Source organism: Alexandromys fortis, unplaced genomic scaffold, assembly GCF_014885135.2.
Source record: "Alexandromys fortis isolate MF-2015 unplaced genomic scaffold, M_Fortis_MF-2015_v1.1 scaffold_26, whole genome shotgun sequence".
Lineage (NCBI taxonomy): Eukaryota > Metazoa > Chordata > Mammalia > Rodentia > Cricetidae > Alexandromys > Alexandromys fortis.
Genome location: NW_026067894.1, coordinates 12440111 through 12452777, shown reverse-complemented (window position 1 = coordinate 12452777; position 12667 = coordinate 12440111). Strand labels below are relative to the sequence as shown.

Genomic DNA, 12667 nt, shown 5'->3' with positions numbered 1-12667 from the left:
TTGTTTAGAATGTGGACCGGAAGGAGGTGACCTAAAGACTTTGAAGCTTAAACTGTCAATCTGTGAGTGTATTTTTCATGTTAAAGAAATTTTCTGCCATAACCCTTCCTTCCCCTTTTGTGTCTCTAATTTGCAACCAAAATCTAATCCCGACATGTTTTCGTTGCTGTTGAGGTGTCTGCCTGTCTCTTGTTTATCAAGCCTAAGGGTTTGGGGGAAGGGGGACTAAAAGAAGGCATTTCCCGACACCAAACTGCTGGCCCTCTTTCTACCAACAGTGGAGAATCGGAGTACCTGGAAGACAGAATGGGAGATAGTTTAGGAGTACAGTTCGTTAGTTAGCAGAAAACAGCAAGTACTAGATTAAGATTTTTGCACTTTATTCTCCGGATCCCTTGCAGCTAGGGGACCCTGTCTTACCCAGCGGTGCCTCTCAGTTTGGTGATGTTCAATGACTACTACATTCCCTACCACTTAATGGCTAGCTTCAACAGACGCGTCGGACGGTGGGCGGGCCCGCGGGCGTCTTCTCTTTAGGATAAACCGAAGGCTCCCTTGCTGGACCGAGCACCCAGCCCACTGGGCCGGACCCAGGAACGGAGGGTGGAGCCTGTGCAATATGGCTGCGCCAGACCACCTGACTGCAGGAGGCGGGGCTTCACCGCAGCCCGCAGGCCGCGCCCTCCCAGCCCCGCCCAACGCCTCTCGCGGGGCCGCACGGGTTGTGAGGTGTCTGAGGCCGGCGCCTGCGCAGTGGGCCGCGGCGCGCGGGGCGGAGGCTTTATAACCACTTCGTAGCGGCTGGCCGGCTTCTGTCTCCGGGAGGGCTGCCGAGGCGGCGGCGGCGGCCGGGGCGCCGGCTGGGGGGGCCGCTGAGGCGGGAGCTGCGGCGGCGCTGGGCGCCCCTGGCCCCTCAGCTTCTGCGGGCCATGGGCTCCGAGAAAGACTCCGAGTCGCCGCGCTCCACCTCGCTCCATGCGGCCGCCCCCGACCCGAAGTGCCGCAGCGGCGGCCGGCGCCGGCGCCTCACCTTCCACAGTGTCTTCTCCGCCTCGGCCCGCGGTCGCCGCGCCCGGACCAAACCGCAGGCCGAGCCGCCGCCCCCGGCCGCGCCGCCGCCTCCCGCCCCGGCTCCGGTCGAGGCCCAGGCCCCGCCGATGGAGGCTCTGCCCGCCGAGCCCGCTGTCGAGGCTGAGGCGGAGGCCGCGGCGGCGGGGCCGGAGGAGGACGAGGCGACCGAGGGCGGCGGCGCCGAGGAGGTGGAGTGCCCGCTGTGCCTGGTGCGCCTGCCGCCCGAGCGGGCCCCGCGCCTCCTCAGCTGCCCGCACCGCTCGTGCCGGGACTGCCTCCGCCACTACCTGCGCCTGGAGATCAGCGAGAGCCGCGTGCCCATCAGCTGCCCCGAGTGCAGCGAGCGGCTCAACCCGCACGACATCCGCCTGCTGCTGGCCGACCCGCCGCTCATGCACAAGTACGAAGAGTTCATGCTGCGCCGGTACCTGGCCTCGGACCCCGACTGCCGCTGGTGTCCCGCCCCTGACTGCGGGTGAGCGCGGGGGCGTGGCCGCGGGGGACCGTCCCGGGTGCAGCGGGTGTCACCCCGCTTGAGGGAGAGGAGGGATGGTCGTGAGTAACCGAGCCTCGGACCAGCCCCACAACCGGACGGGTGGCACTCGGCACCCAAAGGCTGCTTAGGAGTTTGAGGTGGTGGCTGAGCGGTAAAGAGAAGAGAACTGTCCATTAAGTCAGGAGACCAGGGTGAGCAGGGGCTTTGGGGGTTTCTTTGGCCAGGGCTTTTTGTTTTTTTCGGGATGGGGGTGTCTCGTAATGATAGTGGCGGGGTATTTGTTAAAGGCGAAAATGAAAATGCCCTGTTAAAGGGGCAGCGCCTCCGAGGGGTGTGTCCATCTGGCTAGGGGCGCACTTCGCAGCATTGCAGGAGAAGGCGTGTTCTTGCTGACAGCCGCCGCTGAAAGTTGAGCTGTAGATGATGAGAGAAGGCAGCTCACTCCCAGAGCTCTAGAAGCACCCTGGGCACTGCGTGCTGTGCCAAGTTGCTGGCAGGCACCTTGTGATTCTTAACGCGCTGCCTAGGGCAGGGTGAGTGAAAGGCACACCGAGCCGGTGGCTACCCAGAAGTTGATTCGGTGGGAGAAAATGTGTTTGCCTACCCCCTCGATCTTGAGATCTGCACGACAGTATTTTTAATGCCCCGAGTGGGCTTACTTTCAACGGACAGTGAGTTGACATGCTCTGTCTGAAGCGGGAGTAGCCCATCTCCCTATCTGAAGCTTTCAGTGGAGGTTCCCCACCCCCTTTCTTTAAAAAAAAAAAAAAAAACTGCTGGTCCCTATCATTCCAATCTGTGAATGGCCAAATGCAGCTAAGAAGGGGCTCTTTCGTGTGCTGGGGAGTCAGACTGCCATTACCTGCTCGGTGACTTTGGGGCAGATTAATTACATTCTGTGTGTCATGTTTTGGGGGCAGAAGATTCTCCTCGCAGAAACGTAATGCTAGTAAAAAGTGTGGGAGCCCTTGCTCAAAGGAGTTAAAAGCTTTTAATTGTAGCCTATGTATCGAGGCTGAGTTGAGCTTTCCTTGATGCTGCCATTTGTCTCCCTTCAAAAGGAGCTGTTTAGGGTGTCAGAGAGTGCCAGACTTGTTAAGAAGTGCGTGTGTTTAACCTCACTGAGATGGAGTTTCGAAATTGCTCAGAGTTACTTGGAAATGTGGTCAAAGGTACCCAGAGGCTTTCACTTTCTGTTCAGTACCAGGAAGGCCTTACAGACTCTTGAAAGGGTGTGCTTGTGTCTGGTGGCCTGGCTGGCCTGGGGAAGTTAATTTACAGAACATTCAGGTTTTGCTGATACTGTTGGTCTGTTTTCTGAACCAAAGGGATATTAATATAGGGAAGCACTGCCTGATTAACTGCCGAAGAGTGTACTAGCTCCTTTTGTCGAGGTGAGAGTTCGAGTTTGAACAATAAAATATGACTTTCTTCCCTTATCATCTTTCTGGGAAAGCGCCGCAATTTGTTTGCTTTTTAAAAGTCAATCTGTATCTTTACTCACATAGATATAAATGAACCGAAATTAATATGAAAGCTTGGTGACAGATCTAAACAAACTAGTAGTGGTTTTAAAGTTTTTAAAGAATTAGACTGGGTTTTTCTTCATTTAGTAAGAATGGGGTAGGTTCATCCAGAGGATGTTTGTGTGGGCGTGTGTGTGGTTTTTTTGGGGTTTTTAAAGCTTATTTTCTATTTTTGAGAGTCTGTCAGATTTAGTTTTAATTAGTCAGAATATAACAATCACATGCACACTTTGTGTGTGTGTGTGTGTTTAAAGAATGTAAAGTCTAGGGAAAGAAAGCAAACTAGCATCTGGGTACCTGTGCCAGGCATGTATATTTTGATCTTTGAGGTTGATTTGATACAGTTTTACATATGGGAAAACTGATATTTAGAGAAATTAAATAATTTGTTCAGGGTCGTTACAGCAAACTGGTAGGCAATAAAACATTCCAGTGTTGAAATAGTAGTTTTACTTCCAAAGCCCAATATTTCTTCAACTCAAGTATTGGCTTATCATCACAATCTGAACTTTGGGGACTGCCACTGCTTGGGCATGTTCTAGGAACAACAGTGAAAGAGCCAGGGATGCTAGACTCCAGTTTCTCTTCTGAGTCCTGTTGTAAATAGTCTTACCTGATGTCTTTATTATCTGACAGAGGCCTAATCCTTTCTTAAGACTTAAAAGGCTTAATTAATTATTGTTTATAAAGTGACTTTGAATATTTGATTGAAGGTGGTTAGATACACAATGTCCCTTTATAATTCAGTTACTTTCCAAATAATTGTCTCAGTTCTCAATGGACAATTGTTCTGCCACCTTGTTTTAATGTCAGAAGAAAATAGCTTCTGTGGTATGTGTGAAGACCAGAGGCCAATTTACGCTGGCCCATAAGCCCCAGAGTGCCACCTCTCCCTGCCTCCCCAGGGCTGAATTTCAAGAATGTGTTGTTACCTCTGGCTTTTTAGAGGATTTCTCTGTGTAGCCCTGGCTGTCCTAGAACTCACTCTGTAGACCAGGCTGGCCTCAAACCCCCAGAGATCCACCTATGTCTTTTCTCCCTAGTGCTAGGGTTAAAGGTGTGAGCCTCCATGCCTAGATTCAGCCTCATATTTTGTTTTGTCGATGATCTTGTACTCTAATCCTCATGCCTCTACCTGCTGAGTGATGGGGATGCAGTCTTATGCCATTACACTGATTTTATGCAGTGCTGGAATTGAATCTAGTGCTTTGTGTGTGCCAAGCAAGTGTTCTGCCTGCTGAGCTGTAGTCCTAATCCTAGCTACTTAGCCAAGACTGTCTCAAACTTGAGCCTCCTGCCTCGGCCTCCCCAGTGCCAGATTACATGTGAGCACTCTATCATGTGTGGACTTTCTTTCTTTTTTCTTTCTTTCTTTCCTTCTTTCTTGCGTGCTTGTTTGCTTGCTTTCTTGCTTTTTTTTTTCTTTTAAGTTAAACTCTCCTATTCTTCTGGGTCTGGCAAAAATCTTGTGTAAACATTAGAAAAGAAACCCTAAATCTCATTTATCTCTTCCTATTTCTGACCATGTTTACTGCCCACACATCACCTTTGACAGCCAAATTGGCCAAATCCTCCCATGTATGTATGTGTACACTCTTTAGGCTGAGGAGTCACATAAGTGACCTTATAGAGTTAGGAGTTATGATCGTTTTACCATGGCAAAGTTAATGAGAACACCATAAATTAAGATAGATAGATAGATAGATAGATAGATAGATAGATAGATAGATAGATATTTGTAAGAAAGAAAAGAGTTCTGATACTTTTCCCTTACGGCTTTATCAGCGAGAGAACCAATTTCAATGGGAAAACATACACATTATTATTTGAGATACCAAATACTATAGTAACAAGTGTAATATTAAAAATATACTTTCAAGTGAGATAAAATTAGCTTGAAATGCAAGTAGCTTACATTTTTGTAGTTCTTTGTGGTGAGTCGCCAGAGTATTATCTCAATGAAATAGTAATTTCACTTTAACCACATACAGATAGATGGTGGTAAGTGTGCTTTGTAAAGGAGAAACCAGTCCAAGTAAGTTCAGATGTGGGGCTAATGCTTCCTAATAAGTGTGCATGTGATCTTTTACACTTTTGAGTCTCTGCCGAAGTGTGTCCTTTCAGGAACCCACAAGTGATGTAACTGTATTGTCTTCCTCCCAGGTGTTCTATTGTCCATCTTTAAGTTTCAGAATCTCTGAGAGACCGAGGGGTGAGTAGAGTAGGCAACAGAATTTCCTGTCCTACAGGGGCGGGTCCTCAGAATAGAAGTCCTATGACTGTCTTGACCTAAATTCTGTTGCAGGTCCAGGTTCCAGCCTCTCATTGCTGCCTGCCTCCATTCCCTGGAGAGTCCTACTTCTCACTGTTCCAGCAGATAGTGTTAGCTATTGACCTTCCCACACTACTGGCCCATCTTATAAACAGGGAGTCTCTGTTCACTTATATATAGTGCATTAATTTATATACAGTACGTTGTGAGAGAGGAACAAGCTCCCACATTCTTTCACATTCAGTAAAAGATTTTTCTTTTGTTTATTTGAGTCAGGGTCTGACCATATATCCCTTGCTGGCCTCAAACTTTCAGTAGTCCCTTGCCTCTGCCTCTTGAGTTCTGAGACTACAAGTATACACCATCATGCCCAGCCAGGCCTTTTCCTTTCCGAAGCCTCATTGCTGAAGTACTCATTCTAGCGTGCTTAAAAATGTTCACTGATTACCTGAACTATAAGAAAGGTTCTGGGTGTAAAAATCGCTTATTTATCTGACATGAGGACACATACCTGTAATTTTGGCACTCCAAAGGTAAAGAGAGGAGGATTACTTCAAGTTTAAGGCCAGCCTTAAAGAAATACATACCTGGCAGACAAAAGTAGATAAAGCATTTAGAACCCAAGTGCTATGAGCAGTATGTGGAGGTATAAAACACAAGACAGCATCCTGAGTTTGGAATCTGGTTCAGTTAGCAGTTCCCGGCTAGCCTAAAACCACATGGCAAGGCCTTGTGAAAAATAAAACTTCACCTATTTAATCTGTACTTATATCTTTATAGCTTCCAACTTTCCAGCCATTTTGTTTTTTTGTGTTTTTGTTTTTGCCTTGAGATATAGTCCCCCAATGTAATGTAGCCCATGATAACCTCAGACACAGACTTTCCTGCTTCAGCCTTCCAGTGCTGGGGTTACATGCACGTGATACTATGCTCTGCTCTTTTCCACCTTCTTTTGGTTCTGTTTTTCTTCTGTATCAGTGTTTTTCAAAGTGTACTATAGATATTACTTAAAAATGTTTTGTGAGCAAATATGATCAAGAGATACTAGTTTAAATAAACTAAAACAAGTGAAGTTTTTTGTTGTTTCATTTTGGTTTGTTTTTTGTTTTTTAACTTCTTAGACTTTTGTTTTAAGATAGAGTCCTATGCAGTCCAGACTGTCCTCCAACTCACTATGGAGCTCAGGCTGACCTTGACCTGATACTGAATGCTGACATTACATTAAGTATGTCAATATTTACTATAAATCTTCCCAATGCTAGTATGTTTTATGGTATATGATATGACTTTCCAGACTTATAAGCTCCCAACCAGTTACGGTATCTTTAAGACTTAACTGGTTGCCATTTCTAGACTCCTTTAACCATTACTATTCTGGTTTGCCTTCTGTTAGGATCTCAGTGAGCTTTTGCTCTAGTAGACTGAGCACGTGCTCCTGTGGAGTAGAGTATCTATATTCTGGGTATTTGTTCAACTTTATTCCTGAAGCCTTCCATTATGGAGAGTTTTGCTGAGAGGGTTAAAGAGAGGAGCAGCATAGTTCTTACAGGAGCAGAGAGGAGGGGAGTGGGGAACACAGGTGAGTGTGAGCATTACAGAAAGGACATAGACTTGGCCCTTCTTCACAGGAAATTTGAACTTACAGAGAAGATAAACAATTGACAGGAGTTATCGCCGTAACAGAATAGACACCAAGGAAGCCCTGGTACCTCAAGTGTAAAGCATTACCTTTTGTATAAAGCTGTCAAGAAAAACCTTGAAGAGGAGGTGGTATTTGATGACAACTTTTGAGAATATGAGTAGAAAGTAATGCCTGGCAGATAAAGGTAGATATAGTATTTAAAACTTTAGCCAGGTGGTGGTGGCACACGCCTTTAATCCCAGTACTGGGGAGACAGAAGCTGGCAGAGCTCTGAGTTCAAGGCCAGCCTGGTCTACAGAGCTAGTTCCAGGACAGGCTCCAAAGCCACAGAGAAACCCTGTCTCGAAAAACAAACAAACAAACAAAAATATATCAATATATGGAGCTGTAAAAAAAAATACAAGACAGCATCCTGAGATTGGAGCCTGGCTCACTTAGCTTCTAACTACAGTATTGGGACCATGAGTCTGGAAAGTAGACTAGATCCAAGTTAGTAGACATAGCTAAGCTGTACAAGTTGAAGGCTGAGGGGTGAGGGTTCCTTGCTGTAATCATTGTTTTGGTTTGGTTTGTCTTGCTTTTTCTCCCTCCCCCTCCACCCCCCATCCTGGTCCTGGACCTGAGGATGGAACCCAGGGCCTAGGACTTGCTAGGGAAACCTTTTACCTACCACTGAGCTAAATCCTCAACCAAGTCGTTTGGGGTTCGGTTTTTTTGTTTGTTTTTATTTTTATTTATTATTTATTTGGTTTTCTTTTTCTCTTTTCAAGATAGGATTTCTCAGTGTAATAGCCCTGGCCTCACTCGTGCTATAAACAAGTGCCCTACTCTTAGCCACACTTCTTTCCTCCCACCCTCTTCTGCCTTTCGTTTCTAGATGTGACCTTATACGTGTATCTCACACTGGTCTTAAATTCATGACCCTCCTATCTCATTGTTCTGAGTGCTAGGTGTACAGGCATCTGCTATTCATGCTGTTTCTCTTTTCTTTTTCTTTTAAAGATTTATTTATTTATTATGTATACAACATTCTGCCTCCATGTATGCTCGCACACCAGAGGAGGGTGCCAGGTCTCATTACAGATGGTTGTCAGCCACCATGTGGTTGCTGGGAATCGAACTCAGGATCTCTGGAAGAGCAGCCAGTGCTCTTAACCTCTGAGCCATCTCTCCAGCCCCCTCTTTTTTCTTTTTTCTTAAAAGAATTTGAGCAAGAAAACTAACCCCTGGATAGATTACCTTCTGAAATGAACTATGATTTTTGGTATAAGAAATAGAGTCCAATACAGAGACCTTTACAGTTGTCTGGGTTAGAAATGAGTTTGAAATAGGGCAAGAAAAAGGAAATAATAGGGGTATGGCTTTTCTAGCCTCCTTTATTTTTATTTATTTTATGTATATGGGTGTCTTACTTGCATGTATGTATGTTCTCCAAGTACATATTTGGTGCCTGTGGAGGTCAGAACATAGTGCCAGATTTCCTAGAACTGGAGTAACATTTGGTTGTGAGCCACCATATGAATGGTGGGAATCAAGCCAGGGTCCTCTGCAAGAGCAACAAGCACTATTAACCACTGAGCCGTCCCTCTAACCCCATGTCTGTCTCCTTTTAAGAACCTCAGGGTCCATTTGTAAATGGATAATCTTGTTACCTTGTAAGACTTGAGGACTGGAAGTACAGACATAATATAGAAACACATTTTTTTAACCATTGGAGTCTATTGAGGAGTAATATAATTTATATTAATGAAAATTTTTTCCAGGGTTAAAATTAAGATAGTCTGCTACACTGTGATGTTTATGACGATTTAACATAAAAGTTGTGTGAACTTGGAGGAGTGCATTCTGTGCTTGAGGCAGCATATAATTTGTTATTCCCTCTTTAAGCTTCTAATCAACAAACTTGAATGTTTGGTTAAACTGAACAGCAGAGTAAGAAGAAGTAGAGAAACTCCCTTCAATATAAGTCATATAAGACAAGGAACAACGTGGCTAGGGCAAATTGAGTGTCATGAATGAGGTTTTATTCCAACTAGGGAAAATTTTCCTTATTTAGAATTATAAGCTTTACTTTTTTTCTTTTAAGAAGCTTTACCTTTAAGATGAATTTATATAAAAATGGAGGAGTAAATTATAGTACATGATACATAAAAAGCCAAGCATACATAGCTAAGATGAAAATGTGGCAGTGATGGCTAGAAGAAGAGCTAGAGTGCCTTGGACACAAAAGAGCAACACTAACATGTGCCCACCACAGGTATGCTGTCTGGCGGGAGATGTAGACAGTGTAATGTGCTGTTAAAACTGCACTGTGCAGATAGACCGCCATCTGCCTGGATGGGGTTTATCTGTGTAGTCCTTCCTGGCTGTCCTAGAAGTCATTGTGTAGACCAGGCTGACCTTGAACTCAGAGATCTGCCTCCTGAGTGCTAGGATTAAAGGCATGCCCTACCTGCCTGACTTGAGCTAGCTATCTAGTTATTAAATTGCTATTTACCAGAAAGAAGAGAGAAAAAGACATCGCTGTGCAGAAAGGAAAGAGCAGGCAGAGGCGGGTCCAGTGCAGTATATGAAATGCTCTCATGCAACGTTAGACCTGCAGGTAAGAATGCTGAGCTGTCCTTGAAGTTAGCAGGCTCCTCTGCCTCCATCAGAGGAGAGAAGCTAAGGTTTGGAGATGTCAAGTTCATCCATGTCATGCAGTGTGAATCAGCACAGAGAAGGTGCCCTAGAACAAGAATTCCAAGTCCTGTGCTCTGAGTAACTCTGTGTCATAGTGACAGACTGCCATAGAGTCATCAGTGTTGGGGTTATTTTACTTCCTTGGAACCAAATTCCATTCCTAAAATTGGCTTCCCGTTTTTGCTGTGCCAGTCTGTGGCCTCTGTATGCAATGCTTTATTGTCATTCCTTGAAAATTTGAGGACTGTCTGCTCACTGCCTGATGAAAAGATGCCAAATCTGCCAAAAAAAAAAAAAAAAAAAAAAAAAAACCAGGGTATGTGAAGTCTGAAACCACAGCAGATACAGGATTTCTCTGTGTTGCCCTGGCTATCCTGGAACTCACTCTGTAGACCAGGCTAACCTCGAACTCAGAAATCTGCCTGTCTCTGCCAAGTACTGGGATTGGATTAAAAATGTGCAACACCAACACCAGGCAGCAGATCTTTTATACCCTGGTTTTGTAGACATGGAATAGGCAGAGAACCCTTGCCTAGGTTTGACAGTGAAGGAATGAAAATGAATCAAAAATACTGTTTAGAATTATGTTAACTTTTTACATTAAGAAAGAAAGAAAAAGAAAGCTTGGGTTTCGAAGATATGGCTCACTGGTGAAACATTAGTTTATAAGATGCTGGATTCAGTTCCTAGCACTCTTACACACACACACAAATCATCTAATAATCACTTGAGCCTTGTGAAGTAGGAATGGGTTACTAAGTGTTTAAAACCTCCCTATTTGTTGGTACTTTACTTAATTTGTATCTTCAGAACTTGACTTATTACTTTTCAGGTGCCATCTGTACCTTTTGATTTAACACAAAATAGCAAGCAAGTCACTTTTTTTTCTAAGGTACATTCTTTAGTAGCTGTTTTTCCTGCTAGCTGAGGTAAATTTGCTCAGAACTACAGGATATGAATCATTGCATTCACACATTGACCTAGTCTCACTTTGTTCTTTCTGAGAATATTAAGCCTATTATGTCACAGGAGATAATATTGTCATTTATATCTGCAGTGTAATTCTTAAATCAACCTGAAGATTTAAACTGCTATAATGAACATCTTTGCATAAATTAATGAACAAGAAAACTAGACTAAATCAGGAAAAGCTTGCTAGCACTTAAAGTTGTTTGAGGTCTTTCGATATTGGAGAAAAGTATAAACTACAGGGCTACAAAGTACAGGTGGCAGTAAACATGCAGTCATTGTGGACAGGTGAGGTGGTGCAGATCTCAGGTGATTAAAATCTTAGATTGCTCTTTCATAAGACCCCAGTTCAATTCCCAGCACCCACATTAGGTGGATCACACCTGCCTGCAGGTCCCAACTCCAGGGGAATCTGACACATCTGACCTCCACAGGCACCTACCTACCTGCCTTTGTGTACACATGCCCACACATGTACACATAATTAGAAATAAAACAAATCCTTTAAAAAAAAAAAAAAGAAAACTGTTTCAGCAGGGCAATGGTGACATTCACCTTTAATCCCAGCACTCGGGAGACAGTCAGGCAGATCTCTGAGTTTGAGACCAGCCTCAAACAGTCTATAGAGCAGATTCCAGTACAGCCAGGACTACAGAGAGAAACCCCGTCTCAAAATGCCAAAAACAGCAACAACACAAAAACCTGTGTTTCTCTAAATTGCTTTTTTAAATTTAATTAGTTAATTTTATAGTACCTGGGATTGAGCTTACAGCCTTGCACATACTAGGCAAATGTTCTGCTGAGCTACATGCAGCCCTTTAATTTTGTTTTAAGCAAATGTCCACTTGTAAGGGCAATCTAAGCATTTCTTTGACATTTTTAAGAATTAATTAGAGACCAAGTGGTGACTGTAATCCCAGCATTTAGGAGGCAGAGGCAGGTGGATCTCAGTGAGTTCGAGGCCAGCCTGGTCTACTAAAGTGGGTTCTAGGCCAGCCATATTACACAGAGAAACCCTATCTCGAAAAACAAAGAATTAATTAGAAAGACTAATAGTTTTAAATATATTGGATTATTTATGGGGAGTAATTCTTAGCAAATAAACAGGAATTATGAGAATGGTTGATGCTAGCACTGACAAAATAAGTGTGTGTCTGTCAGCAGAGGAAGGAAGACGTGACTGTACTGTCTTAGTAGTGAAGTATTAAATAGTATTAAGTAGTCTTAGTAGTGCTACAATCTTGGAAGCTGTCAAGAAAGAAGACACTAGGGAGTTGGAGAGCTGGCTCAATGGTTGGTTAGGCGCATAGGTTCTTCTTCCAGAGGACCCAGGTTCAATTTCCAGTTCCCAGATGGCGCCCCGGAACTGTCCATAACTCCAGTTCAAGGACACTCTTCTAGCCTCCATGGATATCAGGCATGCGTGTGGTACACATGCACACATGCAGACAAAACGCCCATAAACATAAAAATAAATCTTTTTTAAAATATAGGAGGAGAGAAAAATAAGAAAAAAGGAAAAGTAGACTTTAGAGAGTCCATAATTAAATTGGAAAAAGAGAATAAAGAACACTAAAAGTGAGGCGCTGAAAGGGTGGCTGAGCAGTTAAGAGCGTGTTCTGGTCTTGCACAGGTCCCAGGTTCAGTTCCTGCACCTATGTTGGGTAGTTCACAAGTGCCTGGAATTCCAGCTGCAGAGAATCCAGTGCCTCTTCTGTTCTCTGGGTACTGCACTCGTATGCACATACCCACATTCGGACACACAGAATACATGTAATTAACTGAAAATAAATCATAGGGCTGTAAGATTGGCTTAGTAGTTAAGAAGACTTGTCTTGCAGAGGCTCCAGGTTCATTGTATGACCCTCATTGGTGTCATACAGCCGTCTGTAACTTCAGTTTCAGGTGACCCAATGCCCCATCTCACCTCCTCAGACAGCAGACACATACTTGGTGCACATTTATAACGTGGTCAATTTTTTTTTTTTTTTTTTTTTTTTTTTTTTTTT

The 12667-nt window shown here is 44.3% G+C and overlaps 1 protein-coding gene across 2 annotated transcripts in view; it reads left to right on the top strand.

Annotated features, from left to right (window-relative positions):
- Positions 1-790: 790 nt before the first annotated feature.
- The window catches only part of LOC126507819 (E3 ubiquitin-protein ligase RNF19B), a 33318-nt gene continuing 21441 nt past the window's right edge, over positions 791-12667 (top strand). For both annotated transcript variants that reach the window (XM_050152599.1, XM_050152594.1), the window contains exon 1: positions 791-1546. In XM_050152599.1, the coding sequence (XP_050008556.1) occupies positions 930-1546 (617 nt within the window). In that variant the 5' untranslated portion in view covers positions 791-929. The remainder of the gene's footprint in view (positions 1547-12667) is intronic.